Here is a 20,833-nt window from a genome sequence, read left to right on the forward strand (position 1 = left end):
CTCTCTACCCCTCTCTCTTTCTCTTTCTCTCTCTATCTTTCTCTCTCTCTTTCTCTCAGTTTTTTTTTTCTATTGTCGTGTTAATAGAGAGAAAGAGAGAAAATAAAAGAACGATTTTTTTCATTTCATTTTTCGTCCATTCACAAACTTATACATTTTTTAATTTTTACATTACTTTTTATACGTATACGTGTGCGCGTTTGTGTGTTTGTAATCGCGCGCGCGCGCGCGCGCGTGTTTGTGTCTGTGTGTGTGTGTGTAAAAAAAATAGTGAAGTGAAACGATCAAGTAAATCAAAAGTGATAGAATATAATAGATCATTTGTATGAAACGAAACGATCGATGATCAACAAGAATCTTGAATGGAATTAATTGGTCTTCGAGGAATCTTTTGAATTTGCCTTTTTTTCCCGCGCGAGTTTTACGCGAAGGTAAAGTTTAAATTCAAATTATGACTATGGAAGAAACGGAAACGATTAAACTCGGTGATTCCTTCGATGGGATCTTTGTTTTTTCTAATTTTCCCGTTCAAGTTCTTCTTTTTTGTCAATCATGTTGACGAGAAGTAACGACGAGAGTCGACGGAAGAGTATAAACGACAACCGAGAATTCAATTCCGTCGTCGTGACGATCAATCAATCGACCCAGATCTACGGAGCTCTGCTCCCCCTATTATATATATATATATATATACAATATATATATATATATATATATACATATATATATATATACACACACACACACACACACATAAGTCGCGGAGAACCGCGAGTCTTCTCGACTGCAATAAACTACCGGCTTCGATCGAATCGTACGAATATCTTTAACGCGATCTCGTCGAAAAAGAGAGAGAAAGAGAGAGATAGAGTGATAGATAGAGAAAGAGAGAGAGAGAGGGGGGGAGAGAGAGTCAAGTGTAAGCACGAAGATCCCTATGCAAATTCGTAGCCACTGCTAATTTACATATTCGCGATTATACCGTGAGATTTATCGCGTTATAAAAATCATACCAAGGGGTGCCCAGTAATACTCTTGAAAGAAAAGAAAGAAAGAGACAAAGAGAGAGAGAGAGAAAGAGAGAGAGAGAGAGAGAGAGAGAGAGGGAGAGAGAGAGAAAGAAAGAGAAAGATGAAATCATTGTATGAATTAAAAACGTAAATCATTAAAAGCAATTTGCGTGATACTATTTGAAAATTCGAAAGATATCAAGATTTTTAAATGATTAAGAAATGCTTCTTTATATTCTTTTTCTCTCTCTCTCTCTCTCTCTCTCTCAGTCATGTATCTATCTGTCTGCCTATTTTTCATTAATTATTAGAAATATTTCTTTCCTTTTCAATAAATCGTTAGAATTTATGCGTTTTACTTTTTTCTTTTTGAGAATTCGAAAGAGAATATTTATATCGAAGGAATGTCTCTTTATTTATCTCATCTATTTATCTATATCTCTCTTTTTTATAAATTATTAAAAATATTTAGTGTTTTATTTTTTACAAAATTCGAAGAGGTCTGACAACAGATATTTTAATCGAAGAAATGTCTTTCTCTTCCTCGTAAATTTTTAGAAATATTTTGCGTATTTATTTTAGAAAATTCGAAAGAAATCATCTAGATTTTTAGATCGAAGAAATATTTCTTTATTTTTTTTACTCTTCTTCTCTCCGTTCTTTCTCTCTCTCTCTCTCTCTCTCTCTCTCTCTCTCTCTCTCTCTTTCTCCTCTTTCGTAGAGAATAGATTCTGGAGAATGGGACTCGTTAAGCCTTTGATCCTTGGCACGGTGAAAAATCAACCGCGGGAAATATTCATAGGATTATCCACGCGTTAAACGTGTCCCTCCTTTTTCTGACCCTTTGCACTCGGATTTGCTTTATTGTTGGAAATCGGCCAGCCGGAATTAATTCAAATTCGTCCAACCAAAAAACTATACTGGTAACGTCAACTGATATTACTTTATTCTGATAAATTCTTTTGTCTTTATGAGTATATATTAATAATACGTTCAAATATGTAATTTTATTTATGGTAATTTGAAATTAAATGAAAATAAAATTAACAAAGGGAAAAGAAAATATTTGATTACTCGCATTTTTATAATATTATTTTATTAATGATCAATTATATATTACAGAATTCATTGAAACAGTAGAATTATATAAAGAAATATTCGTAATATTATTTTGTTAACGATATATATATATATATATATATATATATATATATATACATATATAAGTTAAAAATTCGTAAGATAAAGGAGTAAAAAAGACGATAATGATCTAGTGAGATGATATAAGTTGAGAGTACTCTGTCTTTTTCTATTTCTCGCTCTTTCTTTTATAACACTTGCGTTTAGATCGAAACTTCTTTGGTGTGGGTCGAGAAAGTTTTCACTTACTGAACGAAAGATAAACTCCTTCGAAATTTTTTGTTTCACAAGCGACATCGACGACGGCGGTGGCAACGGTAGCTCATTAAAAATAAATATTGAGTGAAGTCGGGGGAGGGGTTATAGGATGGAGATATCGAAACTTGTCTGTGACTTATCGATCTTGCGTTATAGCGAAAAAACTTCTTGGAAGAACTTAATATTTTCATAACGAAGCTTAGTAACAGTCGGGAAAGTTTAGATAATGGAAGCTTACTATGAGAGAGAAACAGAGAGGGAGAGATAGATAGGTAGAGAGAGAGAAAGAAAGAGAAAGAGAGAGAAAGAGAGAAGGAGAGAGATAAATAAAAAAGAAAGTAGTTAATTGAATCATGGATAAGCGAAATTCCATTTTACTTAAATACGTTTCTGCGCGATCAGTAGAATTCAAAAAAGAATTAAAAAAAGAAAAAAAGGAAAAGAAAAAGAAGAACTAGCGGAAAAATATAAGATAATAGAAGGAAAGACAAAAAGAAAAGAAAGAAGAAATATCACTATTAAGAAGTAAGGATTCTTTTAACGTTTCCGTTTTTCACCTTCTAATAAAATAAAACTAGACAATACATTAATCTAAAAACAATGATGCCATTTTTCGTAGGAATAAAAGAAATAAAATTAATCATGAATGGGAAAAATACGGTAAAGTTAGATAACGGGATGTTACAGCCACGTATTTTACTTTATCTCATTCTCGCACAATTTTTCTTGCAATTCTTTACCTCGGTATACCTCTACACGTACGTAGTTAGTGTAGAAAGTGAGCTTCGAATAATACGAAGTGGAGAGTGTGAGAGATCTCAGGAAAATGAAAAGTTTATTCGACGAAGGCGAAGCAGCGCGTTACCAACAACAGGAGACAATGCGGTTTCTGACATATCCAGGGTACGTGAGTCTTCGTTTGATAATGTACAAACAGAACGTCGATAATCCTAATTAAACTAGCCATCGCAAAGTAGCGAATTAATGGAATACTCAGAACGTGATTTTGGATGGAATTGAACATTCTCTCGAGTACTACGTTGAAAACGTTTAATCGTTATGCTCGTGAAACAAATCTGATTTCGGTTGTCTGCAAAAAGAAAATGAAAAGAAAAGAATAGAAAAGAAAGAAAAAATAAATTATGTAAAAAAAAAAAAAAAAAAAAAAAAAGATTAGAATATCGAAATAAATAATTCTCAGCAGCTTTGCGATAAATAATAAAAATATATGTACGAATAAAAGCATCGCTTTTCTTCATGCTCGAACGATGTTTAAACTTTTAGAAAATGTTATAAAAGGCTTTGCTTTTGCACGAGGCACGAATTGAAATCATGTAGACGTTCGAGCTTCGATTCGAGGCAAGCTGTCACCGACACATTCATTATTTCTATACATACAAAACTCTATTGGAGAATTTAGTAACAGCAAATTAATATTTACTTGCCGTAATATGATTTCAAATTTTCATTTAAATCGACGGCTTACGTACCAAATATAAGCGTACATATCTACTCTTCATTTGTATTGTTAGCTCAGATAAAAATATTACGAGTATTGTCGAGCAAGAATTAAAAGCTTGTATTTTCGTGTCCTTTTGGAAAAATTCTGTTTTTGTTCTTTGCTTTTTTTTTCGTATCACAAAAGACGAACGGATGCTTATTTACTGCAAACTAGGTTTTCCAATACAGTGACATTCATTTAAAGATTTTCTATCGAAGCCAAGCTACATATATAGATACACACACATTCTTTCTTAAACGTACGTACAGAAGCACGTACAGTACGTATGTATGTGTATGATGTACATATGTGTATATATATATATATAATATATACATATACACATATACATACATACATACATTATTTTAGCCGTTGTTCAAGAAGCAACTTTCGTCCGTGACGGCTCGTTCGACGAAGGATTTAATCTGATTAAAAATACCGGTATAATCGCAATTCTGCTCCTTGTATCAGATTCGAGAGGATAAAGAGCTTGCGAAGGAATCGAAAAAGGTAACCGCGCCACCGATTGCATTATCAGGCTCTTCATCTTCCCCGACTGCTCCTGGCGGCCAAGATTGGGTTTGGTTAAATGCCGATACTCGTATACAGGTCAGTTAGCTTGCAACGGCGGCATGTATTAGCAAAGGTTTTGCAAAAACAAAATGCTTTGTTTTAAATCTAAATCATTTGTGTCTTCCTTTTTTTTTCTTTTTCTTTTTAAATAAATTTAATTCTTTTTAAATTAAATTTAAATGAAAAATCTTTTGTTAAATATGTTTCAGTTCGATGCGATAGAAAACTTCTGTCGTTCATCGACAAAATATTGTCCACCTGGTCTTCCTGGCTCACCTGGAAATCCTGGACCACCTGGTTTACCTGGTCTTCCTGGTGTACCAGGTACACCTGGACCAGAAGGACCTCCAGGATTAGCAGGACTTCCTGGAATCAGAGGACCTAAAGGTGAAATAGGACCACCTGGTATAGACGGAAGAGATGGTATTCCAGGTGAGCCAGGTTTGGATGGTATACCTGGACGTAGTGGTCTCGATGGACTTCCTGGATTAAATGGTAAATCAGGAGAGGATGGTATACCAGGATTTCCTGGAAGAAATGGAACCGATGGTACGATCTTTTTTATTCGTTCTTTTCTTTTTCTTTTTTTTATTCTTAGACTCGAAGATCTGGCTACTTGAAAAATATTCTCTATTATTACTACCATCTCGTTTAATTTTCTGAACCTTTTTAGGCAGACCAGGTCAACCAGGTCCTCAAGGGCCACCGGGACCGCGTGGTAAGTTACGCGTTGAATAGGTCTTTGTACTTATGAGAGTATCTTAAAAATTCGTTTAAGAGAAGCACAGTTATCGTACCTTTAATATTACTATTACTGGTTCCTTGAAGTATCTGCTCTTGACGAATGTCTGTAAAAAGGGACTTATTTTATCTCGTTAGACTTCTATCCTGTTGAAGTATACTCAATTAATTTGAAAAGATTTTGTTAAACGTGTACTTGATGATAAAAAAAAAGTGACGTATCTTTAACACGTTTTAGGAGAATTTGGTCCACCAGGACGACCAGGAACATCTGGACAAGATGGAAAGCCTGGAATATCTGCTTGGAAAGTTCATATGAATGATTACAATGTTAATGATTTGTTAATTCCACCGTCTATTTTAGGTAGCTTCTTCGTCTTCATTTCTAATGAAGAGATTTCGAATTATAAATTTTATCTCTTTCTTTTTCTCCCTTTCATATGTACATGTAACTTTATAAGAAGATAATTTGATATCACGAAATGGAACTGAATTGATTACTTTAAGAGAAGGGAGTAATGTAAGATTGAGATGTGCAACGAGTGGAAGACCACCACCTGTTGTTCAATGGTCTAAGACAGATGGTACCGTTATACCTCTAGGATCTTGGCATGGTAAGATAATCGAATAGTAGTATATATATTTCTTAATATAAACAAATTATTTGTAGCAATGAAATAATAGCATATCTTGCGTTACACAGTGACTTCCGTAATAGGCAACACATTTAATATAAGCGTAGTGAATAGGGAACACATGGGTGAATATACGTGCGTTGCAGACAATGGAATACCTCCTCGAGCATCTAAAAAGTTTAAACTTCAAGTTAGATGTAAGTACATTCATAAAGTTTTACTAATGGTAAAGTTTTACAATCACATTTATTATTATATTAATAAAAGTAATAATTTATTTGTTAAAATATCATAAAGTTCTATTTACATTTTGAACTATTAGATAGATAAAAAGTTGCAACATCATTAATTAGATTACTGATATTTGCAAAATCAATGTAAAACATTATACATTTAAATGATTATTCTATTAGAAGCTAAATTATATATATATATATATATATGTATGTTATCGATTCCATGCATATGTATACACCTGCTTATATATCCTGTATAGCGAACACACTTCCTATAAACGTGCACGTGTTGTGAATACAAATATGTAATAGTAATCTGTATACACCATCCTATTGATTCAATTTGTCTTTACTGTCATCTAAGTATAAGAATATACAATAAGATTGATCAACTGATTTATCAAATACACAGTAATTCTTTTTTATTACTTAGTATTGATAAAATAGAATTTATTAAGAAGTTACAGTCAATATTCTAAATTAGCCAAAATTTTATAGCTAATTTTATAGCTATTTTTTTATCTAACAAAGAACTAAAGTCAGCAAGAGACAGACATATAACTTTAAAAATTGAATTCTTTAGGAAATTATTGTTTAATTATTTTTTATTTTATTTCTTCAAAAATTCACTGTATTTATAGTTCCACCTTTTATCCGAATACGTAATCAATTGGTCCTCGTGCGAAGTCAGAGTACAGCTATCTTAGAATGTGAAGTCGAGGCATTCCCGGAGCCAACAGTTCATTGGGAACGCGTCGATGGTCGACGTTTGAAAATATCTGACAAATATCGTATGGAAATTTACGAAAGAAGAGATTACAAGGTAGTTTTGATAAAAATGATCATCATTTATAAATGTAAAAACTTAAAAGGGATGGATTTTTATTACAGTTTAAAATGCGTTTGAAAATCCTTCGAGTTCTACCAAATGATCACGGTACCTATCACTGTGTTGTAAAAAATGATATCGATGTTACGAAAGGTTCTCTTATAATCGATGGTCGGTCCAATATATCAGTATTTATTTATTTATTTATTTATTTAGTTACTTATAATGAAATGTACGTTTTTATTCTTTATCGTTAGACGATATGAAAAATATGGATAGATTTAAATTAAATAAGCAACAACATGTAGTTTATGGAGAACCTATGCCACAGAATATCGATTTGGAAGAACTATGTCCACCCCAAGAAACTTGCCCTACATGTCCTATCATGAAATGTCTATATACCGATATAGACGGCTACGTAAATGTTCAGCCTTTAAGAAACGTTAATTTCACAGGATTGCCGTCAAGATTAGTAGGCAAGTGGTTTTTCATTATGCTATTATCTAATCTAATATATTACTTATACATCGTATGCAAATAGATGGTGTAATAGAAGCAGTAGGTAAGCCAGTGTTGAAGGGAACTATGGACGATCATTATGGTAGTTGGATGCACGATCCATCTCCAAGGTTCGATGGAATTTCGGATAAGCATTGGATTACACGAAAAAATGAAACGTCTTATATATTGGAATTTAAATCGAAAGAACATTTTAAAAATAAGACACCACAAAAAATCGAATTACCATATCCATTTCAGGTTGGTAATCGATATAATAAGTCGTTTCAATATAAATTTGTGATACCGTACATACGCGTGTTATAGGGAAACGGACATATAATATACAACGGATCATTTTTCTACAATCCTAAAAATCGATCGTCGATATTTCGATTCGATCTTTACCATGGTCAAGGATGTGATATATTTTTTTCAACATGCGAATTGCAACTACCTGGTTTATACGTTAATACTAACAACTATCTTTACACTCCTAATCATAATTTTAATTACGTGGACTTCAACGTTGACGAAAATGGTATGACGATTTAAATGGTTGGGAAGTCGTTAAATGTATGTCTGTGGGTTTTCTTAAGGATTCTTATGGCTTTTCAAAGATGAACATGTGTACTTGATAAAAGCCGTCTATCCGTCTGGTAGCCGGCGGGCCGCTTTGCCTCGAAGGTAGTATGCATTGCATGCGCTTGCGGTCCACGCGTACATAAAGGACGGGACTGTGGTCGATGGTACATACTCTAAAGCCGATAGAGATCAGCTAATAACGTGTTATGAAACACGTGTATGAAAGCCGTAATATGCGTGCGTCATAAATATCTACAAGTCTTTCATTATACGTTCTATCCATGTCTATCGGCATTTAATAATGTACCATGCACATTTTGAAAAATTCATTCATCTTTCACTTTACATGCGATACACGATTATAATGTTTCAAATATTTTTTTATAAAATTAAAAAATATTATATATATATTTGTTTAATTTATATTACAAAAAAATTATTGTATATATTAAAAATTATATAAGTTAAACTATATTTATATTATATATAAACACTATATTCATATATAACATAAAATTAAAATATAATATCAAAATATATAATTATTACTATATTATCACTATAATGATTAAACTATACTATTTTAGTATAATATACTAGTAGTTAATATGTAATATACATATATATATATATATATACATATATATATATATATAAATACATACTAACTATTCTATTATATATATATAGAGAGAGATTATAATTTTATAGGTTTATGGGTAATATATGGATTACCATCCAATAATACGGTCGTGATGAAAGTGGGTGCTACTGATCTCAGTCTTCAATATGCATGGAACATCAGTATTGATCACCATAAATTTGGAGAAATGTTTATCGCGGGAGGAGTTTTATACGCTGTTCACAGCGTAACGGATGAAACAATGAAAATTCGGTAGGTATTTCAAATATATATATATATAGATTCACAGAAAAACATTGCATATATTTTAACGGTCTACTGAATAAATATTTTTTTTAGATTAGCCTTAGATTTATACAAAAATTCAACAGTAGATGTACATTTGTCATTCTCCAATCCATATCATAAAACTACAGCTGTCAGTTATAATCACAAAACAAAGGTTTGTAATGCTTCGTTAGACAAACGATGTGATATTTTCTATTTTGATGTTATAATTATGTGTCTAGGAAGATAACAAAATTGTTTGCAGGAGCTGTATACATGGAATAAAGGAAATCTATTAGCTTATCCTGTAAAATATCAAGGTCTTATTAATGTTACATTAAAAGATGAACTCAAAGATACTGATAATGTCTAATAAATTGATTTTAAATACCAACTGTGATAGACTATCTTCGATCGATATCAGCTTGCTAATTTTGATAGCATAACAAAATAATAAAAAAATATCTAATTAGGAAGACACGAATCATCTAAAATATCTATATAAACTGTATTTAAGGGAACCATTTTTCGCTGTACGAACAGATATCGACAAAGTCGTGCTTTCGTGATTTATATTCTATATATTTTACCGACATGAGAGAAATGGACATTTTTCTTATTTCTACATTTAATGCGGAAAGATTCCACAAACTCTCGTATAAAAATCTAAATCAATATGAGTACACAACACACTTGAATAGAGCCTAAAGAAGAAGAAAGAAGGAATGAAAAAAAAGAAACTCATCTAAACATAAAAGCCCCTTTTGAATAAAACCCCATCCAAAAGCCTTTCCGTAAAGAATAATAAAAAAGCAAGGTGCAATAGAACGCGTATAAGCGTGGAAATAAAGAAACTGATAACGAGGAGTAGGCATCTTGATGATCGCACTACCCGCCAAAAATATCATAGTACATAAATCGAGCTCAACTTTTCTCTACCGAAAGAAAGAAATCTGTCCGAGACTATATTCAAGGATCTCATCCGAGGACAGAACATAATAAATACCTATAAATAAAAATAAATACTTATTAATAAGAATAAATAAAAGGATAAATATCTATAAATAAGAATAAATAAGAATTAATAAGTATAAATGAAGCTTTTTGATTTTCCCTCCTAACAAATTTATTAATTAAACATTATGCAAGATTCATCGTTTCGACTATGATATTGTTATGTGCTTCGATAAATAAGAATATATGTGAATAAATAAAAACCGTGTGATATATAATGACGAAAATAAATACAATAGGAAATTTAGTAGTGATTAAAATCCTGTAAATGATTAATATCCTGTAAAGGATAAATAAAAGCAAACAAGAACGAATAAGAATAAATAAGAATCATAAAGAAATTAGAATTTTTCAATGCGTTTCTCTAAGAAATAATTTTAGAATTCTATTAAATCTAAACTGTTTATCAATTGAAGAGAAGATTTTGGAAATGTGCAGCCATTAGCTCGGTAGTACTTGCCTTATATAATTTAAATTTAAATTTTTACATATAGCAAGTAGTACCGATCCAGGTCTCACCACGTGGAGGTTGCTGCATCTGGAGACCCACAAGCTAACGATGACTCTACACTAAAATCCGTGTTCACGATATAATCTAATCGAATTTTCGACCAAATAAAACAAAATTCCTCAAGTAGAACCTTTCAATCGGGTTGCGAAAACTCATGTAAGTGTTAAAATAACGATGACTCTACTGGAAAATTCGCGTTTCCAGGATGATATGAGCTAACCGAGAATTTTGGCTTCCAACGCTATCTAGAGGATGATCAATCTCCGCTTACGGATAATAGGACCGTCGCAACATTGGCAGCTACTTACATCGTTTTCTAACACGATCGATTCGAAATATCGAGCAACCAAACTAAGTCCATTATCGTAGAATTTTCAATCGTGCTCGTGAATATCCATATCTACGCCCACCAACGCGTACGTGAGTGTTCTCCCTATTTTACCCGTATTCGCGTGTAAAAATTAATGATGAATCGATCCATTTGAAGATACATTGGACTCAAGCCGATATAACGAATTCTCGCCGAGTAATCACCAGCCCGCAGATGAATCTATCCCTCGATGATTTCAGCCTGGAAAAGAAGAAGAGGAAAAGAATAAAAGAGAAAGAGAAGAAAAGAAAGACGGAATGTGCCCGCACGTGATAACGATGTAACTTAAAACAAGAGGTAGATATCTCGAAGATCGTTCTACCCAAGCAAAATCAGAATCAACTTGATGTTTTCATACTGAAAGAAGAAAACTCGCTCAAAGCCCTATCCCAAGGGCCCACACCTGATGATCCTTCCCTCGATGATCCTTTCCTCGATGGTCCTTTTTTCGATGATTTAATTTGAAAAGAAGAGGGAAAAGAGGATATAGAAAATAATAATGAGAGAAGAAATTTAGTAAGAAAGAAAATAAAAGAAAAAGAATAAAAGAAACCCGGAACGCGCACGTGTCCGAGAAGGATAGAACTCAGAACGAGAGGTGGACATTTCGAAAATGGTTCCACCAAACAAAACCAGTATAAAAGTTGAATAAAATTGAGCTCGATATTCCCTACTGAAAGACAGAGCCCTAATTTAATGACTCTAATATAACTTGATTTTATAGAAAAGAAAATGTATATGTATGAAAAATAAAATTCTGAATTTAATTTAATTTAAATATAAGAGAGAAAAAGAAAATAATAATCCTAAATGATTAAATCCTAATCTAATATTTTTTTCCCGTGACGCGTAACAAAGAGAAAACTTGACACACATCTTGGTGTGCACCTTTGCTCTATGTGTACCTTTATACATAGTGCAGTTTCAGTGGTACCTACAATTGCCATATCTCATATGTTTCATAGCTATGACTTTAATATGGAACTCGATTTTATTAAAATAAAATTATGAATTTAATTGAACTTTAGAAAAAAAAATGCAAAAAATTTATTAATCCACTTTAATAATAAAAATGCATAAAATATGAAATAATTGTATTCGCGTACGCTTGACAATATGAGATCGTAGACAGAATATTACGTCGTTCCAGTTTTTCAAATCTACACATTTATAACCATCACTATAACAGCATTTTGAGTAACAATATAGTTAAATTAAAATATGACTAAAGTCATTCTCAAAAGAATATCAAGAATTTTCGAAAATAATTCAATAGCCTAACAGTTGCCCTCTTGAGCTATAGTTTGTCGAGGGCTTTTCGACATATAGCCTTTTCTTTGCTTCGTGTCCTAACCACTGCTACAGAACATTCGATAACTATTGAATGAATAAAATACGTTTAATAAAAAAAATAAAAAATGAATGAATAAAAAATTGAAGAATCGTCCCTTATTCTAAAACATGGAAGAAAACTGATAAATCTAAGGCAAATCTAATGCAATTCTGAAAAGAAAAATTGAAAAAGCATAGGGAGAGAAAAGAGAATTGATATATTAATTGCTGAAAATCCTGTGCTAAAAATTGATTAATTTATTCTAGATTCTACAATCACTTGTGTCGATTCGGATCTTTCATTCTCGACATGATTGAGTGATTGGAAGGATTTAAAAATTAACTTACTACTTAAGAAGTTCTGCGATGGCTCTAAAACACTCGTCCGCGTTTTAAGTCGAAATTGAGGATTCGTAGCTGGTTGAAAATGAGATAGGTCGACATCGATATTGGTTGGAATTCTCTTCAGTGATGCGCTGGCTCTAATCCGCGATAATTATTTATTAACGGACGATTACCGCGAAATTCTATTGTCTTTTATATATACAGTCTGTGCGACTGTTAAAAAAGCAAACCAGTTTGTGTAAACAAAACTGACTCTAACGACTGCATTGTACATAGTCGATGCAAAAACACTTGCTGTTTAAATTGCGAAACGCGAACGAACAAATACTGCTTCTATTTCCCGATAATTTTATTTTAGCGATACAATCGATTACTTCATTGCTACGCGCACGATTGCAATGAAGTTCTGAAACAGAAAAATATATAAAAAATTATTAATATCACTGTTATAATAAGAAATTGTATAAATTATTCAAGAAATTAATTTTTCGTTGATACTTGAAAGAAAGATATCCCGAGAGACCTACGATGTTTACTCATCGAAGGTCCAAGAGCCAATAACTCCAAGATAATAATTTTAAAGTATTGAAATTTTAAATTAAAATCATTCTAAGTACTAGGCGCGTTACCGTCTTTTTAATTATTAAGCGAATGTACTATTGTTTAAATATTAATTTTATTGTACTCCGTGTACATTAAAAATTGTTTAAATAATTAAAAATTATCGAAAGTATTAATTTATAAGTTGTCACGCTTAGAAAAAGATAATTTTGACATTCACGCGTCGGAGTACAAAAGAAAACTAACTCGATTGTCGTAGATTTTAAGAAAATACGCGTTTATGTTTATATTATACAATGCCAACGAAATAAAAATTTTTAAGTATTGAAATTTTAAATCAAAATAATTATAAGCTTCTCGCGTGTTACCATTTTTTAAGTATTAGTTTATTGTACTCCGTATACTTTAAAGATTGTTTAAATAAATGTAAAATTATCAAAAATACAGACTATTTAAGACTAGTCGTTTCGAAAGAGAGAATTTAGATGTTTACTTGTCAAAATGTAAAATAATGTTAAGTTGATAAATATTAAAGTTGTCAACATACCTGTTTTGTTTATAGCACTTCCCTGCAACGACCTAAACTTGAAAATTATTATCTAACTATCACACATAGGAATAAAATTAAATTATTTAATATGAAAAGGATAAGTTATTAACTTTATAATCTTTAAACAATTGTACGAATGTTAATTTAAATATTAATTATACTTTGCTTTTACACATATACTTTACCAATGAATCCTCATTTTTTCTTCATTTCGATTTCATAACAAAATTTTATAATATATATATATATATAATGAATGTATATATTTCTTCCTCTACTTCTTCTTATTGTTATTATTATATGTTATGATATATATTATTATTATAGTAGTAATAATAGTAATAGTAATAATATAAAGTGTTCTATTTTTACAAGGAAAATCACAAAATAAGTAACGTTAAAAGTTCTACCTCATAGATAATATGAGATTTTTATTAACATTTTAATTTTTATTAAAGTAATATATAATATATAACTATTCATTAATTATAATTTTTGGTGAAATAATTGACAAAATCACCAAACCTATCATTAAAACTTCTTTGTGTGAGTATAGCGAAACGCGTTTCTTTCAATTTGAAATATTTATACAAATAAGCAAGCCATCGATTAGTTCAGGGAACAAAAGATACAACTCAAGCTTATCTATGAAAATCATTAGCACGATTTTTTCCAAAGAATCTAAAACTTTTTAAAAAATCCAAGAAAGCTATCTCCTCATTTAAAATTTTATTTTTAAAATGAGATCTTATTCATCAAAATCGATCAAAAATTACGTCTGGATTCATTGCTAGCGTAAACAATTATAAAACCAAGGGTAATAACCCAGCCTTAATATTTTACCTTCTCTCATGATATCCAAGTGTAATATAATCTCCTGTGGAAAATATAGAAACTAAAGTAAATAATCACTCGAAAAATTTTTATATTATTTGTGTATTTACTTTTATCACATATTATATGTAAACTTAAAAATTTTCGTTGTTTTACTAGATTACTTTTTCGTAATATATTAAAGAGCCCAAAAGTTTCATAAAATTGTATACAATTTTCAGATAGCAATTAAATTAATTATATTATATCACTATAATAATTTTTAATAACACATTAATAGTCAAACTACATACAAAATACATGTGTTATTTGTAATATGAAAATATAAATTTTGCAACGCGTCAATTATTTAGTATTGAACAATTACTATTATTTTGATAAGGTTATTAGAAATCTGTTTGAAGATATATGATATAATCTAAAGATGTTATATATAGCAAGGCACCTATACTGTCCTGTTATTTTGATTACACAAATTGTTAATACGTTCGTGTCGTAAAAAAATGGTCCCTGTTTATCTGTGATTTGTAATTTTTACACCTCCATTCTCTCTGTTAATAGCTTGCCTGTTAATCAAATCTAATAAAAGTAAATATTTTTTGGTATAGAATGAATCGTCCAATATACTCATTGTACAAAATAAGTTTTATATATGTTCCTCATATACAACCAATTACTTTCTTTTGTCCAGTATCCTCTAGATCTGAAAACAATTAATTTATAGAAATGAAGAAATTTTTTCTAAGCAATGATACAGATAATGAGATGAATTATAATATGCGGAAAATTAATCCAGACATTAATAAGCAAACATAAAAAAGCAAATATAGTTAAAAAAAAAAAAAAAAAAAAAAAAAAAGATACAAGCAGAATATAAAATATTTGGTAAATAGTTAAATAGAATGGTATAGTATTGGATTATTTTGAAAGGAATAAGATTTGATAAAGATAACTACTGCTATGCTTATAATCAATTATATAGCTTGATCCTATAAAGAAATAAAAATATAAGACCTACACCTTTATAAATTTGATCATTATAAGCAATGTGATATTGAAATATTAGTCGAGTTAGACTTACGAGTTAGTTAAGATGACTGCTTGAATGAATCTGTGATTATGGTTAGAGTGAGGGTGAGTTCAAATTAGGACTGCCTGGTGTTGACGAAGATGTTGATGGTGTACCTGGTGGTGATGTTTCCAAAGGACAAACCAGATTTCCATAATCCACTTCGTTTTTACTTTTTTTACGCTTTAACGTGAATTGAGACTTCTTTGGTGCCTTTTATACAAACATAAAAATATATTATATTGCTATATATAAAATACATAATTATTTACACTTTTATTGATATGCCAACCTTCAATCTAGCCGTAAGAGTTAAAGGTACAAATCCAAGCGTACTTTCCATCTCTCTTTTATGCTGTACAACTTCTCTACCAAGAATTTGATTAAAGTGGGTTGTCAAATGCCTTCTTAATAGAGTTTTTGAAGGTGGAATGCTTAATATAGTAGCTAACAATTCTGAGGTGAAGCGACCTTCATGGATCATTAATCCTCCATGCACTCCTGAGCCTCTCATATTGGGTGCATATTCTGCAAGGTCAACCACTCTCAACCATTCCATCACTCTATGATTAGTCCATAGTGTGACATTAGTTCCATCTGCACCATTCCCATTTACTGATCTTCTCTCCATATTATCAAATTCAAAATTTAACTCCCTCAAAATCTATAAGATTAATTATGTCAATTACATTTACACAATGTTATTGTCAAAGAATACAATTTTAATAAATTTGTTATCATTTTTATTGAACTTCACACTTATATAATATTACCTGAATTCCTCGTCGTAAACTAGCTGCATGCAGCTGAGCTGTCACACCGAGATTCAATAAGTCTTCTGTTGTTAATCTATGTAATACTCTACCATCAACTTTGGCATTATGAAAAGCTTCTTTATGTTGAGGTAATCCAATATCGTCTAACCATCGTAGTACTGCAGCACTATCCATCTACAAAAATTAAAAATGATATCAAAAATACATTAAGTAAAACACTTTATGTATATTAATGTATATTTTATGTATATTCATATAAAACATTATTTACACAACCTTTTCTGAACCAAGAAAGCCTTCTGCATTAGATCTCTCAGACTCAATTGCATATAGTAATTTTTTTCTATGCAATATATTTTTTATATCAAGCTCCTTTTCAATTTGATTTGGCGTTGCCTCAACTAATTTTACACCAGTAGCTCCCCATCGTCTTAATTCTGCAGCGTAACATTCCAGGCCAATACGAGATAGCCAATCACCAACTTCTTCTATAGACAATTCTGCAAGTGGCTTTGGTGGTGTTGATTCTGGTTGAAAACTTGATTCTCCAATTACTATTTTTTCTTCTTCCGCTAAAGAGGAAATAAAAAAAGAATATATATATATTTGATTTATTTTCAATATTAAATGTTAAAATAATACCCTGATTATGGCATAGTTATTTACGTTTGAATATATTACTTATTTTAAATTTACATTTTAAAATTGGCTTCTCCTTTGTCAACAAACAAATGGTTATTAAACAGACTGTGTTATTAGAAACAAGCAAACATGGCATAAACATGCTTAAGTAAAGATTCAATTAGGAACCTAGAATAGGAGCTGATAGACATCTCGCAGAGATTCCTCTAATAGCCAATGGTACTGTTGTGTGCTCTCCAGAGATTAAATTCGAAACCTTACCAAACGCGACTCCTTTCTTTGAAGATGTTGGTGGCCTTGGAAGACTGCTATATTGACCAGCATGCCTACTGAATCTCTCCCCCTGAAGAAAGAGTAGCTATAGATTTATACTTAAAAAAAGTATATATGAATAATATTTTATTACTTACATTGGATAATGAATTTGTATTTCTTAATGCTAAATTTTCATGTTCTAAACTAGCTTGTCTGAGTTTTAGTTCAGAAAGAGAACTAAGAAGCTCTAGTTTTTGTGTCTCTAATGCACTTCTTGATAACACTTCCTTTAAAATAATAAAAAATTAAAATTGCATTACATTAAAACCGATATACATTAAATTTTAATAAGATATCTTCATATCTAACCTTTTGTAAAGCTTCTTCCATTTGTCTGAGGGAATGCTTTTTTTCTTTAAGCATATTTTCCAATTCTTGAATTTTGCTAGACTGTGCATCAACTTGCTCTGACAAAACTGATACTTCCATATGAAGTGCACCACGTTCGCTTTCTAATTTTTGGAGACGTTCCTATGAAAAAAAAACAAACATGAAGAAGTTTTAAGAATTATTTGATGATCTTCATTTCTGGATGAAACAAATTCTAAATTAACTAAATTAACAAAATAACTAACTAGTTAACATTTATTATTGGTTCTTTACGCATAGCAGAATACCTCAGTTTTATTATAATAGCTATATAAATGTGAATTATTGCCACATTGAAATTGCTGTAAAGAACAGTAATGTGGTCTATCTTTAGCACAGCATATTAAATCACTATGTGATTTTGTCCTCTGATTATGATCAGTTTTACTTTTGAATCTTCGTCTTCTTCTATCCAATGAACCAACACAACGACCTACTGAATTTCCAGAAAGAGAAGTAGTGCTATTTGTTTTGTCACTGGAATGTAAATGACATTCCTTTAAATGCAATGGAATTTGTTGCATATGACAAGAATACATCTTGCGACAGTTGCAACTTAAAGGAAGATGGTCCTTGCTACAATGATGTGGCAGCTCACTCTGGATACTAATTTACATAAATAGATCATTTGGAAATTACTCTTGTATATCCTATTTTATATACTTCAAAAAATTAACAAGCACAAAAACCTTGAACATGGTGTACTATACAAAGGTGGAAGAGTCGATAAATGAGTTGGATTGGTTTTTGATGTTGGTGTTCCACAAATATTGGACATACTGCCTTGAAGATTTATCATCTTACTGTATTCGAATAGACAACCCTGCAGTATGATATTACAAATATGCGTTAATTCATGAAAATAAAATATTCTTAATACCGGATACAAACAACAATTTCATAGAATATTTTCTTCCAAGTACCTGACAAAGACAAGTCTGAGACCTACAAGCACTGTGACAATCTTCAACAAATCTAGGTAGATCAACTGGTATTCTGTGTTGATAATCTTCGGCATAATCCTCACCACAACCAGAATTAGACGTTCCAGAAGAATCATATCCTTCTGAAGGTGTCCACTGACTATCCCAATGTTTTATAGTTGAAGCTGCATCTGATGAATCTGACTGTGAATCTGAATTAGATTCGAAGAACTGTTTTACTATCTCTGAGATAAGAATAAATGAATTTCTCTTCAAATTCCTCTTATAAAATCAATGAACCCATATTAACACCAAATGTTTCTATAAAGATTGATAAAGATTCTATTTCTGTATTTTTTTAACATAAAAGGATGCACAAAATACTTTTGTATTATAATGAATTATTCTTAGATATCTTTTGCTTATAAAAATTTATCTGAAATGTTGATAATGATTAACATAAAGAAATTGATTTTATAATGATAATACTAATCGTTATTTTCATAAAATAATTTCATCAACTTCAATAAAATAAGAATAAACAAATATTATTTATTAAAATATATCAATTAAAGACCTTTCCTATGTTGTTTATTTTCTTCTTCCATAATAGCAATTAAATTCTGGTACTCTTTAGGATAATTGGTCCACGTATTATCCATTCCTTATAAAGAAACAGCTACCCCTTCTTCCAAAATATCATTATTGCACCACATTATTTAAATATATAATCTGAACTTATAAGTTCAATAATGTATAAATGTATTCCACACGTATATTACCAGGAAATAATATATAAAAAAAAAAAACGTCCCTGAGTATATGGAAACTCTTCAGAATTAAAAAAAAAAATATAAAAGGCGAGTAATAGTTTTCTACAATTTTTAGAAAAGTATTGTTTATCGGCGTAAAATATTGAAACAATTCGGTACGTTGAATATAGATGAAACTTAGTCTTATACGCCAGGCTCGGCTTCGTCTACATCGAAACTAAATTTAACATCACGAAATTCATCGTGAAGAAGAAGAAGAGGAGGAAAAGAGAGAGGGAGAGACAGAGAGAAAGAAAGAGAGAGAGAGAAAGAAAGAGAGAGAGAGAAAGAGAGAGAAAGAGAGAGAGAGAGAGAGAAAGAGAGAAAGAGAGAGAAATTGAACTTATAAATAGAGTGTGTGTTCTCCCTCTTTATTAGTCGAGATCGCTGCCCCTTCCTCGCAATAATGATGAGAGATCAAGGATGAAGATACGCAGATACGTACATAAGTGGTGAACGTCGAGATATAATACATTATCAATTAACGATATCTATGTGAACGTTCAATTAAGAGCTATACTTCATGAAATAAATTGCTTCATTTTTTTTTCTTTTTTTTTTTTTTTTTTTCTTTTTTTGAGTACACCAAAGATAGCTATTTCTCATTGTAGATACCAATCGGCGAAAGATAATGCCTCTGAGAGAAACGTATAAATTGCATTATAAGATATTTCTATAAATTAAGTTCTCGTTTACTATGAAACAAGACACGCTTCATCGTAGATCGTTAGTAGCATGTCCCGTCTAGATAAAGTTTAAGAACATCCGGATGTAGGACTAACATACGTGAGACGCATTTGACTGGCGTACATACGGCACATGAAACACGTGCGTGGAAAGACGTGCGCGTGCCGGAAATCAGTCCGGATATGCGAACCACGTGTTCATTGACATCTGCGCTGATTGCGAAAGATAAGTATATCCGGAAATGGGCCATCAATAATAACGATAACAAAAAAAAAAAAAAAAAAAAGAAAAGGACATGTATCGTTTTTCTTCTATTATCCTGCCTCGAACTTTTCCTTTGGATTTGCATTCATGTCAGCATACAAGACAACGTGTACAAGCTACTATTACCACTGCTATTGTTACTTCTATAAGTGAATAAAAAAAATGATGCTCCTTCTTACCGGCTGCATCCATTGCATGAAAATTTCAATGGTACTCGCATCCGGCGGGGGTGGCGGCGTAGGTGCACTTTTTATTGCGGCTACGAGATTTCTTGTTGCTTCTTTCACGGAATTCTTCCATTCTGTGTTTCCTTCGACGGCACCTTGCTCGGTACATGCTCCTACAAATCAACAAGTAAACGAAATCAAAAATAAAAATAGTCAACTTGAAAAATCATAAATTTATTCTATAAACTCTAGTAGATACGTCGTTATTTTCGTATAATTATTGTTAAAAAAATTCATAAATAGAAAGGTATTTATAATTTTTTGAAAGATAATTACCGGATATTATTCCATCCATTTGTAATAATGCAGC

General features: G+C 31.1%; 2 protein-coding genes across 9 annotated transcripts; one reads left to right on the forward strand and one right to left on the reverse strand.

The window, feature by feature from the left end:
• The first annotated feature begins 158 nt into the window (after positions 1–158).
• LOC124950995 (gliomedin-like) lies at positions 159–11,480 on the forward strand. Of its 5 annotated transcripts, none has more exons than XM_047498650.1 (16): positions 159–431; positions 3,028–3,311; positions 4,384–4,521; positions 4,695–5,034; positions 5,159–5,203; positions 5,465–5,590; positions 5,688–5,840; positions 5,930–6,058; positions 6,739–6,920; positions 6,989–7,097; positions 7,184–7,405; positions 7,471–7,688; positions 7,755–7,968; positions 8,724–8,907; positions 8,995–9,097; positions 9,188–11,477. In XM_047498650.1, exons 2-16 carry the CDS (start codon positions 3,051–3,053, stop codon positions 9,293–9,295), a joined length of 2,532 nt encoding a protein of 843 aa, XP_047354606.1. In that variant the 5' UTR covers positions 159–431; positions 3,028–3,050; the 3' UTR covers positions 9,296–11,477. The 5 variants fall into 5 exon arrangements, with proteins under 5 accessions (XP_047354606.1, XP_047354609.1, XP_047354608.1 ...); XM_047498651.1 differs by lacking the exon at positions 159–431 and adding an exon at positions 2,273–2,933; XM_047498649.1 differs by lacking the exon at positions 159–431 and having other exon boundaries at positions 2,273–3,311; positions 9,188–11,478.
• A 3,561-nt stretch (positions 11,481–15,041) lies between these two features.
• LOC124950833 (liprin-beta-2) lies at positions 15,042–20,624 on the reverse strand. 4 transcript variants are annotated; one of them, XM_047498181.1, is made up of 12 exons: positions 20,476–20,624; positions 18,534–18,745; positions 18,300–18,433; positions 17,859–18,216; positions 17,551–17,712; positions 17,337–17,468; positions 17,095–17,269; positions 16,561–16,856; positions 16,282–16,458; positions 15,801–16,172; positions 15,521–15,721; positions 15,042–15,142 (listed from the first exon to the last, which is right to left on the reverse strand). In XM_047498181.1, exons 1-11 carry the CDS (start codon positions 20,486–20,488, stop codon positions 15,563–15,565), a joined length of 2,190 nt encoding a protein of 729 aa, XP_047354137.1. In that variant the 5' UTR covers positions 20,489–20,624; the 3' UTR covers positions 15,042–15,142; positions 15,521–15,562. The 4 variants fall into 4 exon arrangements, with proteins under 4 accessions (XP_047354137.1, XP_047354136.1, XP_047354139.1 ...); XM_047498180.1 differs by lacking the exon at positions 20,476–20,624 and adding an exon at positions 19,111–20,452 and having other exon boundaries at positions 15,625–15,721; XM_047498183.1 differs by lacking the exon at positions 20,476–20,624 and adding an exon at positions 19,111–20,451 and having other exon boundaries at positions 17,188–17,269.
• Between the last annotated feature and the right edge of the window lie 209 nt (positions 20,625–20,833).

The sequence above is a fragment of the Vespa velutina genome, chromosome 8 (genome assembly GCF_912470025.1).
Source record: "Vespa velutina chromosome 8, iVesVel2.1, whole genome shotgun sequence".
In the NCBI taxonomy this organism is placed as follows: domain Eukaryota; kingdom Metazoa; phylum Arthropoda; class Insecta; order Hymenoptera; family Vespidae; genus Vespa; species Vespa velutina.